Source organism: Mesoplodon densirostris, chromosome 3 (genome assembly GCF_025265405.1).
Source record: "Mesoplodon densirostris isolate mMesDen1 chromosome 3, mMesDen1 primary haplotype, whole genome shotgun sequence".
In the NCBI taxonomy this organism is placed as follows: Eukaryota; Metazoa; Chordata; class Mammalia; order Artiodactyla; family Ziphiidae; genus Mesoplodon; species Mesoplodon densirostris.
This window is the reverse complement of record NC_082663.1, coordinates 142307822-142331926: the sequence shown is the minus strand read 5'-3', so window position 1 is coordinate 142331926 and position 24105 is coordinate 142307822. Positions and strand designations below refer to the sequence as shown.

The 24105-nt window shown below is 50.4% G+C and overlaps 1 protein-coding gene and 1 non-coding gene across 16 annotated transcripts in view; one reads left to right on the top strand and one right to left on the bottom strand.

Annotated features, from left to right (window-relative positions):
• The window catches only part of GATAD2A (GATA zinc finger domain containing 2A), a 100675-nt gene that overhangs the window by 12120 nt on the left and 64450 nt on the right, over positions 1-24105 (bottom strand). For all 15 annotated transcript variants that reach the window (XM_060093964.1, XM_060093952.1, XM_060093954.1 and 12 more), the window contains 2 exons: positions 1966-2098; positions 1732-1863 (listed from right to left, as the gene is read on the bottom strand). In XM_060093964.1, the coding sequence (XP_059949947.1) occupies positions 1732-1863; positions 1966-2098 (265 nt within the window). The remainder of the gene's footprint in view (positions 1-1731; positions 1864-1965; positions 2099-24105) is intronic.
• Positions 73-145, top strand: TRNAW-CCA (transfer RNA tryptophan (anticodon CCA)). The gene has a single exon. It is a non-coding gene; the product is annotated as a tRNA-Trp (tRNA).

The window sequence follows — 24105 nt, the reverse complement described above, 5'->3', positions numbered from 1 at the left end:
AAAGATTCTGCTTCCCGCCTGCCACGTTCCTTGCAGCAGGAATTGACATGTTTGAAACAGATAAAGGGGATTTCCCTGGTGGTCCAGTGGTTAAGACTCCAGGCTCCCAATGCAGTGGGCCCAGGTTCGATCCCTGGTCAGGGAACAAGATCCCGCATGCCGCACCTAAGAGCCCACATGCCACAATGAAGATCCCGCGTGCCGCAACTAAGACCCAGCACAACCAGATAGATAGATAGATAGGTAGGTAGATAGACAGATAAATAAATAAATAGAAATAAATAAACAAAGGACAGATTTTCCAGCACCCTTTACCCCCCCACCCCAGGGGTGCTTGGTATCACTGTGGTTCAGGTGCCATCTCTGCCCTTCCGGGGACAAAAAAGGCTGGTGGTGGAGGCTGAGGTGAAGGACCCCGGGCTTAGACAGGTTAATCCCAACCCTGGTGAGAAAATGTTGGGTCCAGGCACTTTTTAAATTCTTTTTTTCAAAAAAGATTCATTTATTTTTGGCTGCACTGGGTCTTAGCTGTGGCACGCAGGATCTTCGTTGAGGCATGCGGGATCTTTCATTGCGGCCCGGGGGCTTCTCTCTAGTTGTTGCGTGTAGGTTTTCTCTTCTCTAGTTGTGGCACACGGGGTCCAGAGCGTGTGGGCTCTGTAGTTTGCAGCACGCAGGGCTGAGGCACGCGAGCTCAGTAGTTGTGGTGCATGGGCCTAGTTGTCCCGCTGCATATGGGATCTTAGTTCCCTGACCAGGGATCAAACCCACATCCCCTGCTTTGCAAGGAGGATTCTTCACCACCGGACCACTGGGGAAGTCCCCAGGCACTTCTTAAAGTCACATATTCCACCAGAGAAGGGACACTGACAGACTTGGTTCACATCATCAATTCTTAAGCAATCAACAAGGAGACAAGTCATGAGCAGGCTCTGTCCATCAGGATATTAACAGACCCCAGGCTTGGTCCACTTGTTTACCAAGTGGGGGTGGGGGCTCAAGCAAATCCCCAAGTCAGACCAGTGAGCGTCCCCCTGTCCTGCTCCCTTAAGGGGACACATGTTCTACACACTGTACTGCCTGAAGTGCATTTACTTTCTGGTTCACTAAGAGAGTGGTTAGAATATAAGGAAGGGTAGTTTTGTCACCGACCAGGAACCTTCCCAGAATGGGACACCAAAAAAGGACAAAACAAACTTGACCTTGCCTTACATGGTAAGGTGCATTCAGAAGCAGCACAAGGAGCCTGAGGCATCAGGGGAGGTTAACAGGAGTAGAAGCTCTGGGGCCAGGCTATGGTGCACCCTGTGGCATTCAGCAATCTGTCCACAACACCACAGCGGCCCCTGCTGGCCAGCACATTCATCCACAGGGCCGAAGGCCTTTCTGAAAAGGGGTCTGAGACAGCGCTGTGCTTCCAGCACCGTCAAAGGTGCCTGCTCTCCATTTCCTTAATGGAGTCTACAGGGAATGAGGTTTACATACTCAGATCCAGAATATACTAGACCAAAACGTACTCCGACATCCTCTAAGCTAAATCCAAAACATGAACTTGAGTCTGCAAATTTCCAATTCAGACCCTGTCCCTACGCCCCTGAGGAAACCTGACCCCTCATGACCAGTCTTTCTGGCTCCTGGGGCAGCAGTGGGCCAAGGAAATGACCATGCCTCTCTGTCCCTGGTTCTAAACGGCTCTCACTGACCACTGAGGAGGAACAGACGCGCACATACCTTCTGGGTGGTAGTTTCCTTTTGTATTTGACTCTGCCGCAACTTTTTCAATAAAACGAGTTTTGCTTCTTCTAATCTTAACTCTTCTTTTAGTTGCTTAATCATCCTTTCTCGTTCTTCAGGACTGCTTTTCTACAAGGGCAAGAGAACAAGGGTTGAGGGGGAGGGCTGGGGGCCGGCGAACACAGGCTGCTCCACTGCGAGATGGTTCCCCAGCATGCGGACCAGGCTCACCATGAGGGCCTCGGTGCTGGTCTCCTTCAAGGCATCCTCAGTCAACCCGTTCACCCTCGGGCTCGCAGGCTGCTCGTTGTCAGAGAGTACGATCACGTCAGGCGAAGGGGCTCTCCTCTCGGACTTCATGTCACTGTGGAACAGGAACAGTCGCAGGTTACTACCAGAGCGTCCCGACTGCTCTGGACAGCGTCCCCTAGAGCCCCACCCCCACACTCCGCAGATGCCTGGATTCAGACGCAGACACAGCAAGGTGGCAGCAAGCAGGGCTGCCTCACCAGACCTCCCCACCACCTGCCCACCCAGGCTGCCTTCTCTCACCGCACTCACCACGGGGCACTCAAATCTGCCAGTTTGCGGCTGAGCCCTTCAAAAGCCGGGGCTGTTCTTGGTAACCACTTCTGTGTCCCCCGGACTGAGGATGCCTACGTGTCTGAAGGTGACACAGTCATTTTGAAAAACACCATGGCTCCTATCTCTACCATGTAGCAGCTCAGTACTGAATAAAAACACTGGGTCCTGAATCTTGGGCCTCCTGCTGGGGCTCCTACCTGCCTGTGTTGGAAGCCACCTGATGGGGCGTCCAGCCCCCACGCAAATCAGCCTTTCTTTGCTAAACCCAGACTCGCTAACAGCCCTCACGCCCATCCCAGGAGACAGAGGGGCTGATGCACATGTTGCCGGCCTACATTCTAGCTCCCCAGCATGGGGTGCCACCACCTCACAAGGTGGCCAAGGCTGCCTGCTAGATAGTCCTTCCCGGGCTACACGTGGCCTCTTCACCCTGCCAGTGGCAATGTGGCAGTAGTGGCTGCATGTTTTGAAACCGACTGGAACGTGGAACACATTTTCTCTCACAGATCTGGGTACTTTCCACCCACCTGATCCGCTCACAAACTAGTTCCCAGCCACCTCTGCCCATTACCCTCTGCCCTCTTACCCCAACCCTACCGCCCAAGTCCCCTAGGACATATATGCACATCTAGTGATGCTGGACTTCTGCTCTGGCACTGCTGACCCCACACATAAGGACCAACAGGTCCCAGAGACGGTGCTTAGCCCCGAACCAAGGAGCTCTGTTTGCTGAGGGCACAACGTAAACTTTCCCTTGAGATCTGGCCTCAGCATTTGTGTCGAAGGAATCAAATTCTTCTATCAGCAGGAAAACCAGCCAAGGACTGAATATGTCCGCTAGGTGGCACCGTGACCCAAAGAACAAACTCGATGAAGTTAACTGGGAGTAACAGCTCAAAGTTGTCCCATTCCTTCCGGCTGAGCGGGGACAGAGTTATCCATGGAGAACTGGTGTTTTAACAGCCCAGTGAACTGCCCTATCGATTCCCTGAGTGAGCTGTGTCTTCAGGGAAGGATGGGCACAGAGGACCAGATACTGCATTCCCTAACTCCCGTAGCCCCTCAACCCGCAGTGTGCTCCCCAGACCCCTCCTAATCCCACCTCTTAGAGCAGCATGGCTGCTGCACCTCAACAATCCCAGCCTTGATCTGATTTAACCAGCACAGCTGCTGGATGGTCTTCCAGACAAGAGACCAGGAGAGTGAACAAAAAAAGGCTTCCATTTCAAGGTATAGAATCCCCTGTGGTTAGCAGCCCATGTTCTCAAGTCCAGAAACTGGCTGGCTGTCTATAAAGTAACCCGGGATGTCTCACTAGGGCCTCATCAAACTAAAAACCAATGCAATTCGGGAACCACCACACTTTCAAGTCTCTCTGCTGACTGCCAACTCTGCCCAAGATCAACTTTAAAGATGACCTCGGGGGACTTCCCTGGTGGCGCCGTGGTTAAGAATCAGCCTGCCAATGCAGGGGACACGGGTTCGAGCCCCGGTCCAGGAAGATCCCACATGCCGCGGAGCGACTAAGCCCATGCGCCACAATGTAGCCCCCGCTCGCCGCAACTAGAGAAAGCCCACGCACAGCAACGAAGACCCAATGCAGCCAAAAATAAATAATTAAAAAAAAATGACCTCGGGGCTCCAATTCTGGGTTCTGTGGACACGCACACAGGCACTAAGCAGACACGAGGCTCCAGCACAGGAGTGCAGCCGCTGATCCCAGCCCAGGTGGGTTCCCAGGCGGCTGGCTACACATGGGCAGAGGAGCAGCCCAGGCAGAACCACATCTGGAGTTACAAACTACAGGCGCTTCCTCAGCAAGAGCGCTCTAAGACAACGGTAACTTGCAGGGATTTATCACTTTTTATCATCTCAATGAGGATGTGCACGCCTTCCAAAGGTGAGATGTCTAATAAAGCTCAAATTTGCCTGAGGGAAGAGGGCAGGGCTAGGGACTGGGTCCATGTGGAAGCTGAAGCTCCCTGAGATGGCCACTCTGACCACAGCACTCCCAGGTCCCATCTTGGACTGAGACTAATCAATAACTCGTCCAAGAGATGACATCACCTCCCATCAATGATCACTCAGCATCTCAGCAGCCAGCAGGGAGTGAACTTCCTGTATGCTAATCAGGCCACCAAAAAGTCACGTGACAAAGGCATTTCCCTCTTTGGTCATGTGACCCTTTAACTGTGCCTTCCAACGTGAAAACCATGGCAACAGCCAGTTCTAACCAGTTTGTGACACGCAGCCTTCATTTTGAGAAGCGAGGTAGGGTTCAGGTGCTGTCAGGAAATGGAGGCGCCAGCTCACCCTGGGGCTGCCAGGCTGCAGGCATTTCCTGTGTGGTGCCGGCCCGTTCAATTGTTACAGGGACCTGAGTCACCTCTTCCAAACACAGAAGGGTCACCAGCCCCACTAGTTTCCAAGATGAAAAACTTTCCTAAGTTTAATTTTAAAGCAAAGGTGCTTCAAGTCTCTCATTACTTTCCCAGAAGGTTCTTTTAATTCAGGGAAAAGAACACGCGTTTGACAAAGGCTCAAAATTATTGTGGGCATTGTTTTTTTTAAATGTATTTTAAATTATAAAACCATTTAGGCCAGGAGAACAAAGCAGAGGAAATCTAGCCCAACATGCCAGGGGAACAGTTGTAGTGGCCAGGTGTACTGCAATCCAGAGCAGCTGCCTGGGCACCGAGTTTCTTTAGAAGCTGTATGATTTCAGGGCAAATTCATTAAGCCTATCCTGCCCATCTTGGGAACCCTTATATAAAATATTATGATCAGGGGACTTCCCTGGTGGTCCAGTGGCTAAGACTCCACGCTCCCAATGCAGGGGGGCCAGGTTCGATCCCTGGTTAGGGAACTAGATCCCACATGCTGCAACTGAGACCTGGCGCAGCCAAATTTTAAAAAATTATGATCAGAAGAGATTTTACATGACCGACGAAAATCCCTGGAAGCAGGCCAGGCTGTTAGCAAAAATGGTCTCATTACCTCCTCCCCTGTATACCGGCCGTGGCTAAACAAACAAGAGTTCTGTTTACCTGCCCAGAACTTTCATCAAGTTTCCTAAAGGGAAGGCAGGGATTATAAACTTAACTCATGACAAGATCCCTCCATTCACAACACCAGACTACCATCCCAGCTGCTAACCAATTAGCGGTCAGTGTGAGGTTAATATTTAGTGTCTCACTGGCCTGTGCCAGGGGAAGCAGTCTCATCAAGGGAATGCAGCTCTGACCTTTGCTGTTCTCAATATGGGCCTGCCTGATGTCTGGGGAAGGCACACTTGATCCACACTCATTCATTTACTCACTCACTCCAATTTGCTGAAAGCCAACCTAAGAAGCAGGTGCTGTGTCAGGTAGTGGGGAGAAACCCCTGGATAAAAGCAGTTCCGTCCTTAGGGTCGACCAGGAGGGGCAGACGCAAAACCAGGATGGGGAGGGGCAGGTGGGAGTGGACCACCACCTGCCTCAGCCCGCTGAGCAGCAGAGCAGCTTCACCAAGGCACGTTACTACCCCAGACCTGCTTGATCAAAGCCTGCATTTTTATAAGATCCCTAAGATGCCTGCACACACTAGGGAAGCCGGGGACGAGGGTGGGCCAAATGAGGCCTGGGGACAACAAACTGCTCCTCAGGGCTAACCCAGGGGAGACGAGCAGGGCTGGTGGCCAACTACTCCCTGATGGAACCCTCCCTCTTCCCCTCATCTTTTGGGCCTTGCTGGGCGGGGAGAGGCAGGTGGTTGCTGTTTGCTGGGTACGACAGGTGCGGGGGCGGGGGGAGGCTTTGCCAGACCCAGCGCCAGTTTCAGCAAACATTAGTCTTGGCCCCACCAGACCCTTCCTCAGGGCATTCCTCCCTCTAGAGCCCATTCGCCCCTCCCAGGCCCACAGCCTCTCCAGCCCTCAGCCCCTGAACTCCAAGTTGCTGCTCACATGTACGTCCTGTCGTGAGCTCCTCCCACCTTCACCACCATCCCCTCCAAGGAATGTTCCTCCGTCATACTTCTCATCTCCCTTGTGAGGCCGAACTCACACTTCAAGATGCGCTTCAAGCCATCTGTGTCCTCAGAAAAGGCCCCCGGCTGGCCAAGCCCCGCCCTGGGAGCGTGGTCAGCACTACCCCACTGTGCTCACGGGGCCCGCCCCCGCAACAGCGTGCGTGTCTGGGGCAGCCTTCTTCGCCCTGCCCCTAACAGTCCATCCTGGGGGCAGGGAGCTTAGGGCAAAACTCTGGGAGCTTCCACTCAAGGGCAGCACAAGCCTGAGCAGAGGCACTCCCCTGATAGAGACCAGCTCACTCACCCTCACCTCAGCAAACTATCCAAGAAAGTGCCTTACCCTCCTACAAGGTGCCAGTATGGCAGCCCTGCGCTGGCTCAGTTCACCCTCCCACAGCCTCCCAGGGTGATGCTGTCATTGCGCATTTGATAGGCGGGTTCCCCCACCCAGGGCTGGGGCCAGAGGTCACCACAGGCATAGCAGCCAGGGAGCCATGGTCCCACCTGGAGCCATCTCCACAACGTTGGGGCCCTACAGCTCCCGGTGAGGGCCAGGATGCTCCTAAGGTGGCCTGACAAGCAAAGGGCTCCCCACCTCCCCAGAGCCAGAGGGGCAGGATTCTCCTTCTAGTGACATGCTGGGTGGTGGACAGGCCACAGGGCCTCCTCCCAGAGCAGGCACTGTGCACCAAGCCTACACACACTGAGGGGAGGGCGAGAGTCACACCCTTACAAAACCTCTCACTTGGTTCTGCCTCTTGCACGTGAGAAGCCCAGGGTAGGACACTTCCCTCTCTGTGCCCCCTACAAGGATGGGGACAGTAATTCATGCCCCACTGGGTGGGGTTTGCTGGGTGAGGTGAGACCTCAGTGCCAAGGAGGCTCAGACGCCATAGGAGGCCATCAGGGCAGTTCAGGCCCCAACCTCTCCTAAGGCAGTAAGGGGCTGCTTGTTGTGAAGGTGAACTCGGCACACAGCAGTCAATTGGGTAACACGTGAATATTCTCAAACCCGGTGAAGACAGAGATTGGGCCTGCTCTGTGGGTGCTCAGATGACACAGCTGGTGTGCACCCACCTCCTCCTCTTCCCTGCACCTGGTTCCAGGATGGGGCCTATGAGTTCATGAGGAATCTGCAATGCCTGTAGACTGACTGATCACCTTGCACACGTGAGCAGCTCTTTCCACGCGCACACAGATGCTGCACTGGTAAAGGATGTGCAAACTCACTTAAAAGGATTTCTGAATTCTGTGTCATTATGTCTTGTTAAGCACTAGGCCCTGGAAGTCCAACTCCTAACCTATGAGTCCAGGACTCCGGTGGATGTTAAGGAGGAGTCCTAATACACCTGGTTGACAAAACCCTGTACAGAGGACCACCACACTACACCCTTATGAGGCCATCCATTCAGTCCTGAAGAGCACCGTGGAGGTAGCTCATTCCAAGTGATCCATGCCTCCCCATGCTCACGTCCTCGTGTCTGGTCCTATCCCCGGGACCTGGGTTAGTTTTGTGGCTCACTCTCTGAGGCCAGGAGTGAGGAACATAGAGGAAGCAACAACGCAAGCTTTTGAAGCAAGGTCACAGCCTCAAAAGCTTGTGTTTGGGACTTCCCTGGTGGCACAGTGGTTAAGAATCCGCCTGCCAGTGCAGGGGACACAGGTTCAAGCCCTGGTCCGGGAAGGTCCCGCATGCTGCGGAGCAACTAAGCCCGTGCGCCACAACTACTGAGCCTGTGCTCTAGAGCCCGCGAGCCACAACTGCTGAGCCCACACACCTAGAGCCTGTGCTCCGCAACAAGAAAAGCCACTGCAATGAGAAGCCTGCTCACCACAACGAAGAGTAGCCCCTGCTCACCGCAGCTAGAGAAAGCCCGCGCGCAGCAACGAAGACCCAACGCAGCCAAAAATAAATTAAAAAAAAAAAAAAAAAGCTTGTGCTTGGGCCCTTGGAACACGTGCTCTGAGAGACCACCCCAGAGTAGGATGCCAAACTAACTGCTTGGAAAGAGGGTCACAGACACAGACACAGATATGGGCCCAGCCATCCCACATGAGTAACCAAGCCACTGGAGACACCCAATCCAGCTGACGTGGGACTACAAAGATGAGAACCCAAGAAGCTGCACCCAGCTGGAACCAGCAGACCTGACAGATGATGCTACACCAATACAGTTACTTTAAACCACTAAACTAATGGGGCCGGCAGCCCAGCTCTGCCCCCAGCGAGCTGGCCTACGCCACTATAACGCCATGGCCTCCCTCAGACTCAACAAGGCCACCTACTCTAGACGCTACAGTACCCTGGGAGAGAGAAGGTGGGAAAGAAAAGGTTTACCCAAGTAACCATCCCTGCTGAACCTCAAATCCCCCCAAAAGGACCAGCAGTACTTCTCTGCACACAGAGGCTGCCCGGGGCAGATGCAGACTTGGGAGGAGATTGGAGCATAGCTCTAGGACTGCCCAGCAGGAGCACAGAGCTGCCCAACAAAGAAAAGGGGGTGTATAGAAGGTCCCACAGGAGAGGAGGGGGCCATCCTCAGGTCTGGGAGCCACCACCGGCAGCTTCAGGCACCACCGGGAGTGGTGTCTGAGTCAACGCTGGAAAGCAATTCCATATACTTAATCCAATGAGCACTCCCATTCCAGAAATACTTCTAGAAAAGTCCTAAAGAGAGAAAAATAAGACGCTTATCACCAGTTCCCAGTTTAGTCCTACTACCTGGTAACATTTCACTGGCAGTTCCCAGTTGCATACTGGGCATCTCTGCAGACACACACCACTGGGATCTTTCACAGCCGTTTGGGCATGGGAGCTGCTCACTGGGACCCCATGACACCCCACCCTCCTTTCCCAAGGGGCCCCATCCATTCAGACACACCCGATGAGATTAGAAAGGGAACCGCTGCATGCAGACACAGGTGCGCCCCAAAGCCGAACACTTGCCTCCCCTTGGGGTTGGTAGGCACTGACGGGTGCCTGGTCCCTGCCGCGTCCCCCAGAGCCCACCTGCTTCCCGCCAGCCCCAGCCCCTCAGCTCCCTCGGCTCCCCTGCGCAATTCCCCCAATTCCCCCTCGACTCCCTTCTTGGCATCCATTACCACTTCTCCCAGCACTGTAACTTGACACCCTGTTGGCTGGGATGTCAAGACAAAAGCCCAGAGCCTGCTTTGTGGGGGCCAGGAAGTCAGAAAACATTTTGCTTCTAGGCCACAGAGGCCATGGAGGTGAGCAGCTGGGACAGGATTTTTGAAACCCAGCCATAATTCTTTCTGGAGACTCCAGGTCCAGCTATCTCTCTGGGACTCCATTATGGCCCACCCTGCCATGGCAACAGCCGAACATCTCGGAAGAAAGGAAGAGAGCAAGTGTGACCAGGGTCTGGTCCCGAGAGCCCATCCCCCAACCAGGGCCCCCAGCACAGAGGCGGGCAGTCCCAGGGCAGAGGCAGCTGCAGTGGAAGAGCACTGTGCCATCAGCAAGGCCAGGAGGCATCCAGCCTTTCCTGCTGGGGTCCCTTCTAGGAACACAGGAGCCCCTAGAAGTCACACAGCCTGGCTAGGGAGACCTAGAGGACCTCACTGGGACTGGAAGCAGGGATAGGGGCCAGTTTTGGGGGCATGCAGAGTCGATGGAGAAACAAGCCAAGAATGGGCAGAAGGGAGTGTTCCCTGGGCCAGCAACTGGCAGTGGCCCCACAGAAAGACCCTGACATCAAATGGCAATGGGACAGCCTGCAGGGCCAGCACCCACCCAAGGAGGTCACTGCAGCAAGACCCTGCCAGCAGGCAACATGTTCCAGTCGGGTCACCACCAGGAAGGCTAAATCCGATTCAGCACGCTCTCTGCTCAGAAATTTGGGAAGGGGCACTTATTAGAAATGACCACAGTCAGAACTGAAATGCTGACTTATGTCAGATTTGGGAAAATCACCCAGGACATTTGCTGACCCTTTTTGATGGCCATCCCTGTGCCAACCACCAAGACGCATGCTTCCATGTGATTGTCTCAACTGCTCAACTGTCACCCACATCACCCACAGGTGCGGAAAGAGTCTTAAGAGAGTGACTTCCTGAGGTCACACACCCATGGCCTGCGGATAACCTGGGCCCACAGCAGGCCCAGCCTCCTATGGACCCCTGGCAGGCCTGATCAACTCTGGCACGCCAAAGTCTGCCAGGTGTACCCCACAGTGCACTGGGACCTGGGCCCCCTGTCCTAGTCAGAACAGCTGGGCACCCATAGCCTGCAGGGGGCTAAATGGCATCCCAAAAAGGAGGTGCAGGGCAGGAAAGGGTAGGTCTCACGTAACTTTCAACTGAGGCCTCTAACTCAGGTTATCAAATACCATTTTTGGACTAGGTTAAAAAGGGGAAAATATTTTTATTTATACTTGAAGGATGCTGGATAGCCACCAGCATCTGCATGCCAAGTCCCTGAGGTGATAAAGAGATGACAGTGCGAGGACATGGATGTGGTCTGGACTTGACTGGGAGACAACTCTTACTATACATGGACCGCTACCTGCTTGAGGAAGCTGGGTGGGGTTTCAGCACTCGGGAATCCAGGCTTCCATAGGGCCTGGGCCTGGGGAGTTAAGGTAAAAGGAGTGTGGGACCCCTCTGCTGGTCACAGCACTATCGCTAGCATCGCCTCTTTCCTCTGTCACCGTACCCACATGCCTCCAGGGAGAAATGTTCCTCCAGGGAGAAACTCAGGAGCACGCTGCAGCACGGAGGGACTCCCCACACCAGATAAACCCAAACACACCTCCTGGGATGCCAGCTTCCTCACCAACTCACAGCAAGTCAGCTGTGTGCAGATGAAACCACACTCGAGAAACAAACACTGTTTTCCAGCTTGCAATGACCACAAACTCTTGTGATAAATGGAAAGTGCTCTATTTGCCTGAAACTTTCTTGCCCCCTCTTAAATATCTGTGTTTCAAACTGCTGGGTCCTGCCCCTCCACGCCCTGGCAAATCCCAGGGGATGTCCTCCCAGCACGGCTCAGGTGGCCCCCACCCCACCTCCACCTGACCTGCTCCAGCTGCTCTAAGCAAAGCAGCTGTGAGACTCCGCCCAGGTCAGCCATGAGGACTCTGGGGGGCTGGGCACTCGTCAGTGGCTCCTGGGACCTGGCCCAGTCACCAAACCTCAAAGAGCTTCAGTTTCTTCATCTGCAGAATGGGATGCCACTGACCATGAGAGGATGCTGTAAACCATAAAGGGCACAGAAAGTGCATCTAGTCAACGGATGATGACCCCACCTCTCGTCCCCATCCTCACAGAACGTAGTAACGTGCACACTCAGGGCAGCCCCCATCACCTTTTCTGCTATAATTTAGCTCTGAATTGATTCATCTGGCCACCTGCAATCCAAGGTCTCTGGGGACAAGATCCCAGGCTGAGGGCTTCTTTTCCTCCCACTGTCTGACCCCATCAGGCCATTAACCACTGTCCTGCCTGAGATGTGAGCTCAGAGTCCTGCCAGGCATCCTTGCTTGTGCCCGCTGTGGACAGCCTGCCTGCGCTCCTCCCACAGTGGTCCGCAGGACCCCTTCAGGGGCTCTGCCAGGCTGTTGTAACATCAAGATGACATTTGCCTTTTTCACCAAGTCAGGAGAGCTGCACCAAACTGTGCCAAGACTCACGGTGTCATCATGCTGTAGGCAACGCCCTGCATGAAGTACAAGCTATTGATTTTACTAAAACTCAAGCATTTGAGAACATGTCTTTTTAATATTCTGTGACAAGATAAAGCACTCCTGTTGCGTACAGAAGCAGAACAGATATGCAGGGAAAAAAATCACACGTTTGAGCGTTCATGATGCTTGAAGGAAGGTCGGACAGACATGCTGTGGTTATTCAGACTTGGGTGTCTGGCACACACTTTCCCCAAAATGGTCAAAGCAAAGCCTGTTCACTTCAAGGAAAACAACCGATAATATGTCACTAATGATAATGTCTGAGCTTCCAACAAGCAAAATGTAGAATTCTGGAAAATTTGTGAGCCCAAGAGCTTCCCAACAGATCGGATAATTAACTAATCTGATTCCGCGATACTGTAAAATGAAATATATCAGTATTTGAAAGATCTCTGTAACTCAGTAAACTAATATTTTCTAATGTTCGATGGTATTACAAACTCAAACATGAGTAAAAGATCACTCAGGGGGAGAAAAAACAAATCTAGGCAGAAGAATCCAAAATAATTTGTGTAGATGCTCCTCTCTCGAGGTTGAGCATGACCCCGCATCCCTTCCCTTAGGTGTGAGCTGACTTCCTTCCAAAGGGCACAGCACGGAAACGGAGAAAGAAAGTAACTTTACAGTGAAGACACCTGACATACACCCAGGTGATCAAGGTGTGACAAGTCACACTGATGGCATGTGCCGTGGACACACGTGTGATGAGAAGGGCACTTCCCCTCAGGTCCTCCTCTCCAAAACCCAGTCCAACCATGAGAAAAACACCAGACAAATTCCAACTGAGGGCCATCCTACAGAACACCTAACTCCAAACTGTCAAGGTCGTCAAAACCAAGAAAGTCTGAGAAACTGTCTCAGCCCAGGGAAGCCTAAAGAGACATAATGACAAAATGTCATGTGGGATCCTGGAACAGAAAAGGTATGTAAAAAACAGGAAATCTGAATAGACAGTATAGACTTTGGTTAATAGTAATTACTTGTGACAAATGTCCCACAGTAATCTGTTAATAATGAGGGAGATTGGGAAAGGGTGTGCAGGAACGATCTTCGCAACTTTTCTGTAAATCTAGAACAATCCTAAAAAATTTTTTTTAATTGTTCTGTTCAGGGACTTCCCTGGTGGCACAGCGGTTAAGAGTCTGCCTGCCAATGCAGGGGACACGGGTTCGAGCCCTGGTCCGGGAAGATCCCACATGCCGCGGAGTAACTAAGCCCGCCACAACCACTGGGCCTGAGCTCTAGAGCCCGCCAGCCACAACTACTGAAACCCGCACGCCTAGAGCCTGTGCTCCGCAACGAGAAGCCACCGCAGTGAGAAGCCCGCGCACCGCAACGAAGCGTAGCCCCTGCTCGCCGCAACTCGAGAAAGCCCGCGTGCAGCAACGAAGACCCAATGCAGCCAAAGACAAATTAATTAATTAAAATAAAGTTTAAATGATACTTTAAAAAATTGTTCTGTTCAAGGTGCAAGAGAGACTGACAGATTTTAATGTAACTAAGTACAAAAACTTCACTGATAATCGAGGTTTCAGAGTCTACAGTGCAACTAACCGTTAGGAATGGCCACTCTGTGTTTTGGTGTCATATTAAAGGAAGAAACACACAATCCAAGACTAACCAAATACTCCTCCCTGCTCAAACTGCTTCTCTGTGTCAGGCTGGATTTTCTTCACGTGCTTCATCCCTAACAACTTATCACAAGAGACTGGATGAAGAAGCAGATATGAGGATCCAGCTGTCTACTTATTAAAGAGATCTGCAAAAGTTATTTTTTTATAAGCAATGTTCTTTATGCTAACATGTAAGGGGTTTATTATCATCATCTTTAAATAAATAAGTTATTTTCAGATTTTCTAACACAGTCAATGTCAACATATTTTACACACGACCAAAGGTTCTCTGGGGTCCAGAGATGGAAAAGGGGCTGCACCAGTGCTTTCGGCAAAGGGTTTCCTGTCCCATCACAGATGCCAGTCTGAGCAGAGGTTCCCAAGTGCAGGCCTCCTGACATACTGCAACCCACGTGGTTTTTTTCATGCTGCCAAAGTTGTGTTTTGAAAAGCAAGACGTACTAAAAATTTAATAGGACTCACCACACATATATGCCGTAATTTCCCTATAAAACCTATTCAATTATAAGGCAACAAAATTTGGTAACCTTGTTCCTGTGGCCTTAAGAAGCGGCAACTGTACAGGCCCCACAGTTACCCAGTTCACAGAGAACTTGCCACTGCCCAGGGCAGCTTGGACACCCTGCATCTGCAGTTGGGGAGGCCAAGCACAGACTTCCCGTAGAGGCAGGCCAGGCACCCCAGGCCCCCAACGCCAGGAAACTATCCTGCATCTCATGCCCCACTCCCCCCTTACGCCGCACTGCAGGCAAAGGCATCTCCTCCCTCCTCCAGCATGTCTACCTCTGTTCTCACATGCAGGCATCCAGCAAACTTCTAAGCTCCACCCACATCCAGAGCATCAACTCTCCCTGCTCCAGAGGGTGGTCCATGGGCTGCGTTTCCCAGCCCGACATCCGGCTCCGCTCCCACCGCCATGGGTCTTCTCAGGCCCTGACTCCAGGCAAACACAATGGCTCCAGGGAGCTAGCTGGATGCCCGAGCACCCCTATTTCTGGGCCGTGAGCTCCCCAGTACATGCCACCCGGACTGCTCTTTCCCACAATGCCCACGGATACCAGACGTGCCTGGATTGGTTATTCTGTTTAAAGCACTGTTGTGTTAAAGCTGCTTTTGAAAGCTGTCAAGGGCCTGCTTTAAGGAACCCTGCATGTCACCAGATCTCAGTGCCCCCTAAGACCTGAAGCTTTTCAATGTGATTACATCACAACTATTTTTAAGATTTAAGCTCTAAAAATAAGCACTCTTATGGCTTGGGATCCAAGGAAGGGGACACACAGTAACGTCTGGTATGTCTCCCATCTCTCCACCCATCAGACGCTCCCCACCTCCTTCGCACTTACCCCTCCCGCAGGCGGGCCCATCCATAGAGCTGGATCAGCCACAGGGAACTCAGCTCCCCTCTCTCTCATTCTTGGACACCTGTGAGTCCCAAGTCTCCTTTCCATCAGCGCTGTGACAAACCTTACTGGACTATGCCTCACTTCAGAGGAGATGGTGGGCTCCAAGGGTGGGGTGAACTGTCCTGGGCTACACAGGGGTGTGAGTGAAATTGAGCCATCAGACCCCACATTCTTTTTTAACCAGCTGCTATCCCCCGCTCCCTTTCAGGCTCACAAATTACAATTCGAGTGCTCATCTTCTTGAGGAAAAAACCCATAAATCTCTTGCAATCAGGACAGCTCTATTTTTCCTCCAGGGCACATTCTGCTAACTGAGAAAATACTCCTCTCCTGGTATAAATCCTGCTTGCCCCACCTGGGGTCACACACGGTATGTGTGGAAAGTGCTGGGTATTCACTCCTGCTTCTACCTGTTCTACACACAGAGCTCCCTTCATCCTTCTTCTCCACCAGGTTAGGTGGCCATGAGGGACAGGATGGGATCCCTCAGGCCAGTGCACTCGCCATCCCCACCCCCAGGGTTGGTTATGGTTCCGGTACACCTGCTCTCCTCATGTCAGAGAAACCGGCTGTAAGATAAAAAGCAATGCATATAAAAGCAGAGCCTCCATGGCAGAGGGCTGGCCAGAGACCCTCCCTCATGTACCACTATAGGTAGAATGTTTAAACCCATTGCAGCAGTGAGGACATAGCCTGTCAGTATGTGACAAAGCACCAGCAGGAATACATGCCATAAGAGGATATCAGAAACTGCAATTGCAGAATTATACTGAATAATTTCAAAATAAGGAAATGATCTGCTTAATCTGCCAATCTGCTTAACTCACACATGTGTGAAGAGAAGAGCTCCTGACTGCTAAACAAACAAGCGCTTACAGCTACTATCCTGTTGACTGTACACGGTGGCTTGCTGGTTCCTGTCAGGGCAGCCACACAGTAATATCCCCAGAAGGCTGGCACTATCCAGTAAGAAACCATCCCCTCCAAGGCCAGAGGAGGGCGCCGTAAAGGCAACGGGGAAGTGGCAAAACTGTGGAGCTCTTTACCTGTCTTGTCACCAGGCTGGCTCACAATATGCCCCATGTGAACTAGGTCACTCTAAGAGTTAGAAACAGGGCACCCAGTGTCTGTCACTCTGCCATCCAAAAATAATCTAATGATTTTCAGAAGTACAGGTGAACCCCTCAAAGTACAATTATTACAAACCTGGGATAAGATACGGCCCAGAATAAAGACAGGTGGACAGAGGAGAACGGGGATGAGAAGCCCCGAGGGAAGGGGAGAGGCAGAGAATGAGGAGGAGATGGAGAGAAGTCACAGAGGTTTGGAGAGGTGGCAGCTGAGGCAGGGGAATCCAGAACGAGGAACCGATTTCTGAAGGAACGTACCTCTCAGTTCAGCTCTTACGTGCTGAAATGCAAGCAGGCTATGGATTTCTAGTTGGAACTGATGGAGCTGCTCCCCAAGGCTGCTTGGCCCCTCCTGGAAGCCGCCCAGCCGCAGACAGAGAACTAGCAAGTGAAAGGCCAGCCCACAACAGGTGCTGGGGAGGGGCTGGGCTCCCCAAGAGCCTCCCACAGAGTGCCAGAGCCGCCCCCCCACCCCCATTGAGGGAAGTTATCGTCACACAGAAGGAACAGGCTCCTGGCTGCGGGACTTCCGAAGCTCTCACACATGGGCGGCCGGGGGAGGGTGGTCAATTGCTGGCGACTGTAGGAGGAGCCAGGGTGAGGGCCACAATCACACTCACTCAGGCTGTGAGAGAACCAGAGCCCTTTCCAGAGCCATCACGCCCACAACTGTGTAACATTCCCTCGAATCACTCAAGGACGCACATTCCAGCAGACAGCTGGCCGGTGGGTCAGGCACAGCTGCAATGGAGCATGGTGGGGAGAACAGGGTAGGAGGGTGGCTCACGTCTGCACATCGCCGTGGAGGACCCCCACCCACCCCCATGCGGGAAGTTGGCGCAGCAACCATCGCTGGCCTCACCCTCTGTCATGGAAGGGAGAGGGCTGATGGTCACACAAGCAGGCCAGGACCTGGACTCAGACCTCTCTGAAGACTCCATGGCTAAAACTGTAAAGCCTGACAACACCAAGTGAGGATTAAGTAGCTGGACCTCCAAGCCTGTGAGAGTAAAACCACCCAGACATTTTGGGGGAAAGGGATGGCAGTTTCTTTAAAACAGCTCCATACCCACCTACCCTGTGACCCCAGCAATTTGACCCCTAGGTATTTAGCAAGAGAAATGATGATCGATGTCCACGCGAAAGACTTCTACAGGAATGATCACAGCACCCCAAACTGGAGACTGCCCGGTATCTGTGGACAGGTGAGTGGACGACTATGCATATCCACGCGGGAGTCCCTCAGCAACAGGCTGATACACACAACAGAGATGAATCCCAATCACGTGGAGTGAGAGAAGCCAGAGCCCACCAAGCACATACTCTATGAGTCCATTTCTAGGAAGTTTGAGAAGAGGCAAGATTGGTCGAGAGTGGGAGAATACACCCAGTCAGGGAGGGCAGGAAATGTATGGATGGCTCCAGGGCACTTTCTGGGATGATAAGGTTCTGTATCTCGATAAGGCTTTGAACTACACAGGTGGATACATGTGTGAAAACCGCAGCAGGAGAGGCATACACGGCAGGCACCAGCAGTACTTCCTGGCAGGGCAATGCAACCCCAGGGTTTACTGTATCCTTCTTCTCCCAAAGGCCGCTTGTAAAGCATGTCCACCCAAACAAGGACTCTGTAACTTGTGGAGTCATCTCGGAAATGTTAAGTGATGCACATACCTTTTCCTGTGGACTCCATTTCTACACAGAACAGAACAAAACAAGGCCATCCACACAATCCAACATTACAGATGACAGGCGGAAGCACTATCATGTTACTTTCAGATTCATTTTCACTTTGGAAGAGGACTCGGGAGTTAACATGGGTGTGGATGACATGCCCCACACACCACACTCACCACTGTGGGTGGCCAAGCCCTGTCTTAATAGCAAATGATCTGCCATTGAGAATCCTAGCTTCTATACAGAGTGTCGCCCTCCACTACCAAAGTCCGAAAAGAAAGATGGGGCAGTGATTCTGTCATCAAGGATACCAGCTTCAACAAAGGTGCCCTGCTTCTGCAGCCTTGGTAAACAGAGGGTGTACTTCTGGTGCATTTTACAGTCTGTTAAACCTTGCAAGAAGGTAGAAAGCCAGAAAAACTAAAGCCAAGAACAGCTCTAATGGCTCAGGTGCTACTGCCAGCTCCCAATAGGCCACAGGCCCCTCGGTAGGGATAAGAACACACATCAGAGTCCTTCCCACCCACACCATGGGGCAGACCATTGGTCCAAGTAAAGCCCTGTCCCACAGCAAAAGAGACACACAATGCAAAGCAGGGAAGGAAGAGGTGTGAGACAGCTGCCTGAAGACCACGCACCCCAATGGAAGCCAGGGAGACACAGTCACCATGACACCTGCCCCACACATCCACACAACACCCACATGGCTGGCTGTCGAGCAGCAGAAATGGGGCTCCAAGTCTGCCCCTGCCCTGCCCGTGAGACCCTGGGAGCCCAGCCTTGTTTCCTCCCAGGTAAAATGAGGAAATAGAGATGGTCTGCTTAGGCATCCAGTGACTTCCATCCCTAGTGAGCCACACCCCTAAAGTCGAGGCTCCCCAACACCTCTGCATATTCTTTCAAGATCCAGTATCCTAAAAAACAGCTAAGTCAGATCCTGTCCTATCATTTCTGCCCCCAGGGACAAGCATGGTACCTGCCACAGACAATCCAGGGAGAGTTGGCGCCTCAGAAAAAGGCACACACAAACACATTTTCAGTGAAGTATGGGGGTGGCTAATCATGAAGTTCCCACCCCACACAGGCCCAGGGCAACCAAGGGACCCAGCCCTAACCTTTCAGGTGCAGAACCTCTGGAGAAGAGGCTCATGTTTTACTCAGTTAAATGTTCCTCTACCCAAGAGGGGAAAAACAAAGCTCTTTTCACCTGTGTGTGGCCTAGACTATTTTTGAAGATCAACAATTTGTGACAGAAAGAGAGTCTCCTCTATAGGAAAGTGCAGGAGTGGAATCTATTTATCTCAGAAACAAAACAGAGAACCCAAAACAGCTTCCTCTGCCTGTCCCAGCTCCAGACCTCATCCAGCAGTCCAGACTTGGGGTAGAGGGAGGGCAGCACATGCTCATGAGCTTTGGGTTGGCCTCCCAAGACCAACAGGATCAACCTCCAGCTCTGCGGGGTTTTGTTTTTCCATGAGCACATTTACGGATGCCAGAACGGAAACCAAACTATTTTAACCTCATTTATATTTTTTAACATCCATATTGAGGTATAATTTACATACCACAAAATTCATCCATTATAAGAGTATAATTCAGTGATTTTTTAGTAAATTTAGAGTTGTGCAACCATCCCTACAATCCAATTTTAGAACACTTCCATCACCCCAAAACGTTCCCTTGTGCCTGTGAACTGTTAATCACTGCTCTCACCCACCCCCAACCCCTGCCTCAGACCACCATCTGAATGCTCTCTGTCTCTGTAAGTTTGCTTTTTTGGATACCCCCCGTAGATGAAATTATACAATACGTAGTCTCTGGGTCTGGTGTCTCCCCCTTGGCATGGTGAGTCTGAGCTTCCTCCATGTTGCAGCACAAATTGGTAACTCGCTTTTTTAAAATTGCTGATTAGTATTCCACTGCACGGATATAGCACATTTTGTTTATCCGTGGCCATCTGGATTGTTTCCACCTTTTTGCCTATTGTGAATCATGCTGCTATGGACACCCATGTACCTGTCTTTGTGTGGACACGCTTTCATTTCTCTCAGGTACATTCCTTGGACAGACTGCTGGGTCACGTGGTAAGTTCATGTCTAACTTTCTAAGAAACTGACAAACCGTTTATGCCATTTTACATTCCCACCAGCAATGTATCAGGGTTCCAGTCTCTCCACGTCCTCGCCAACACTTGTTATTGTCCTTTTTTTTTTTTTTTTTAAAGAGCTTTTATTTATTTATTTGGCCGCGCTGTACGGCACGCGGGATCTTGGTTCCCTGACCAGGTATCAAACCCATGCCCTCTGCAGTGGAAGCGTGGAGTCTAAACCACTGGACCACCAGGGAAGTCCTTTGTCTGTCTTTTTTATTACAGCTACCCTTGAGACTTGTTTTATGGCCTAGCATATGGTCCACTCTGGAGAATGTTCCATGTGAACATGAGATATATTCTGCAGTATTCTATAGATGCCCTTTAGCCAAACAGATCAACAGTGCTCTTCAAGTCTTCTAGAATCTTGCCGATTTTCTGCTTAGTTGCTCTACCAATTATTGAGAGAGGAGTACTGAAATCTCTTTTTTTTTTTTTTTTTTGCGGTATGTGGGCCTCTCACTGTTGTGGCCTCTCCTGTTGTGGAGCACAGGCTCCGGACGCGCAGGTTCAGCGGCCATGGCTCACGGGCCTAGCCGCTCCGCAGCATGTGGGATCTTCCCGGACTGGGGCATGAACCCGTGTCCCCTGCATTGGCAGGTGGACTCTCAACCACTGCGCCACCAGGGAAGCCCCTGAAATCTCTTAACTATAATTTATGAACTGTCTACTTCTCTTAGCAATCCTATCAGTTTATACCTCAGGTATTTTGGGATTCTGTTGTTACGTACATATACATTTGTGACTGGTATATCTTCTCATGTACTGTTAAAAAATGTCCCTCTTTGGCTCTAAGAATATTTTTTTATCTTAAAGTCAATATTATCTGATATTAATACAGTCATTCTAGTTTTCTTATGGTTACTTATGGTATATCTTTCCTCATCCTTTTACCTAAGGATCTAATGGGTGTCTCTTATAGACAATATATAATTAGGGGGGTTTCCCTGGTGGCGCAGTGGTTGAGAGTCCGCCTGCCGATGCAGGGGACACGGGTTCGTGCCCCGGTCCGGGAAGATCCCACATGCCGTGGAGCGGCTGGGCCCGTGAGCCATGGCCGCTGAGCCTGCGCGTCCAGAGCCTGTGGTCTGCAACGCGAGAGGCCAAAACAGTAAGAGGCCCACGTACCGCAAAAAAAAAAAAAAAAAAAAATATATATATATATATATATATATATATAAAATTAGGGTGGGGCCTCCCTGGTGGCGCAAGTGGTTGAGAGTCCGCCTGCCGATGCAGGGGATACGGGTTCGTGCCCCGGTCTGGGAGGATCCCATATGCCGCGGAGCGGCTGGGCCCGTGAGCCATGGCCGCTGAGCCTGCGCGTCCGGAGCCTGCGCGTCCGGAGCCTGCGCGTCCGGAGCCTGTGCTCCGCAGCGGGGGAGGCCACAACAGTGAGGGGCCCGCATACCGAAAAAAAAAAAAAAAAAATTAGGGTGGATCTTGCCTTTTTTATCTGCTCTGACAATCTCTGCCTTTTGATCGGGGTGTTTAGACTACTCACATTAAATGCAATTATTGATCTGGTTGGATTTACATTTATCATTTAGCTGTTTGTTTTCTACATGTCTTCCTTCTTTTTCGTTCTTCTGTTCCTCATTGACTGCTTTCTTTTGTGTTAAATATTTAATGTACCACAATTCTTCTGTTGATTTTTTTAAACGATATTTTAAAGTTATTTTCTTAATAGTTGCTCTAGGGATTACAATAAGCATTTTATTAACATCACAGTCTACTTCAGATTAACACTAACCTGATCCCGGTAAAATAGAGAAACTTTACTCCAATACAGCTCCATTTCATTCCTCCTGTTTTGTACTGTTGTTGTCCCATATATCACATGTCTATATATGTTATAAATACAACAGACTGTTGTATGCCTTTGGTCAATTGCCAAAGAGCTATGGTTGTTTTTGTCAATTCTATCCAGTGTTATGGTTAATGCTTCATATGATGTTATGTCTTTTAACTAAGAAGAAATGAGAAAAAAGTCTTTTCTATTAGCCCACATATTTACCATTTCCAGTGCTCTTTATTTCTTCCTGTGAATGTACGTTACCAACATGTCACTTCCTTTCAGCCTGAAGAACCAGCAGGTCTGCCAGCAACAAATCCTCTCAGTGTTTGTTTATCTGAAAATCTCTTTTTGCTTTCGTTTCTGAAGGACAGTTCTGATGCACTGAGAATTCTGGGTTGACAATTTTCTTCTTTGAGTATTTTGAATGCCATTCAGTTCCCTTTTGGTTTCCATTTGAATGTCTCAGGTGAGAAGTCAGCTGTTAATTATATTAATGCTTCCCCTATATGTGATGAGTTGTTTTTCTCTTGCTACTTTCAAGATATTCCCTTTTTCTCTGGCTTGTAACAGTTTGACTCTGATGTGTCTAGGTATAGACCTCTTTGTATTTATGCTACTTGAGTTTTGTTGAGCTTCTTGGATAAGCTTCTGCTCAAATACATGTTTGGCCACTCTTTCTTCAAATTGTTTTTCTGTCTTGCCCCCAAACATGTCTGCAACCTACAGCCACTGTCCCTCCTCACTTGCCCATCTCCAAAACTGTCACTTTAACCAACAAGGCCACGGGCAGGGCTGCTGCCCACTGCTCTAAATTGAGTGAGCCCCTTCTCACCCCTGCAGAGAAGCTGTTGGTCCTTACAGCCTGCACTGGCTAGGCAGAACTTCCCTACCAAGATAGCTGGGGAGAGGGCATGAGAGGAGCCCCAGGTCAAATGCCACGGATTCTCACCATTTTTACCCAGAGTTCAGCAGTTTCTTAAGCACAAACACTTCACAGATTGTTGTGTGCTTCTGGTCAATTTCCAGAGTGTTGAAATGGCTGATTCTGGGGGGTCAATTCTGTGCTGCTTCATAGTTGTTTTTCTGGGGAAAGGATTTGACAATTTCTCCTCATTCAATCACTGCTGGAAGCTGCCCTCCAGCCTTGATTTATTTTGAAGATAAAACACACACACATTGGGAGACTAAGTCAGAAAAAATGCCAAAGAGAGATGAAGAGGGGAACTGCAGAGAAGGAGAGAACTGATCCTACCATTTTATTGATCTCCTCATGCTCTAAATCTCCCCAATGTTGTTTAAAAAAAAAAAAAAAAAGTTGTATCTTGGTGATTTTAACTCGCCAGCACTTCCTTAAAGAAAAAGGAAATTCTCTCTGCTAGAAGCCACCAGAAACCCCCCTCTAGCCTTCAATATGCCTAAACTGGGTCATAAGAATAGCACAGCATGAAAGAAAGAAGCAGTTTTTAAAAAGAGCCAAACAAATTCTAGAAAAATACTATACAGCAATGAAAAGAGTAACTATTCCTACATTCAACAACGTAAGTAAATTTCACAAACATTATGTTGAATGAAAGCAAGCAAAGGGTACAGACTATATAATTTCAATTACTTAAAGTTCAAAAACAGGAAAAACTAATCTGCGTTGTTTGAAGTCAAGAAAGTGGTTACTCGGAGGGTAGTGACAAGTGGGCATGAGGGCGCTAGTAATGTTCTAATTCTTGATTTGAGCTACAAGGATGTGCTCAGTTTGTGAAATGTACCAAGTGGCACGTGTACTTTTCATTATGTATGCTATACCTCAATTAAATAAAATTCTCTATATGGAGGTTCCCAAGGGATGAGCCACACGCTCTCAACGAGGATCCAAAGACTGCCTGCTTCTAACACAGAAACCATGGCCACTCACTCCAAAAAAGATTACAGTTTTAGAATGGCTCTGGGCTGGACTTGATCCTATTATTCTGTCAAAATTCACAACTGTACTTCAACAAACTAGACAGAACATTCTATGTGAGCACTCAAGGAGACACTAGCTCTATATGCGACGTCGTTAAGTGAAGCTTGAAGACTGAAGGGTAGTTGTTACCAACACTTATTTCCCTTACCACATGCCATGCACCAGGGTCAATTCTGGGTATGCAACTGTCACCCAGAGATGCAGAGCAGAGATTATCACCCATTTTACAAATGAAGAAGCACGGGCCAGTATCATCTGCCCAAGGTCAGTCAGGGAGTGTGATCTGACCCACTCTGCCAAAGCCAGGCTCCTTCCACAA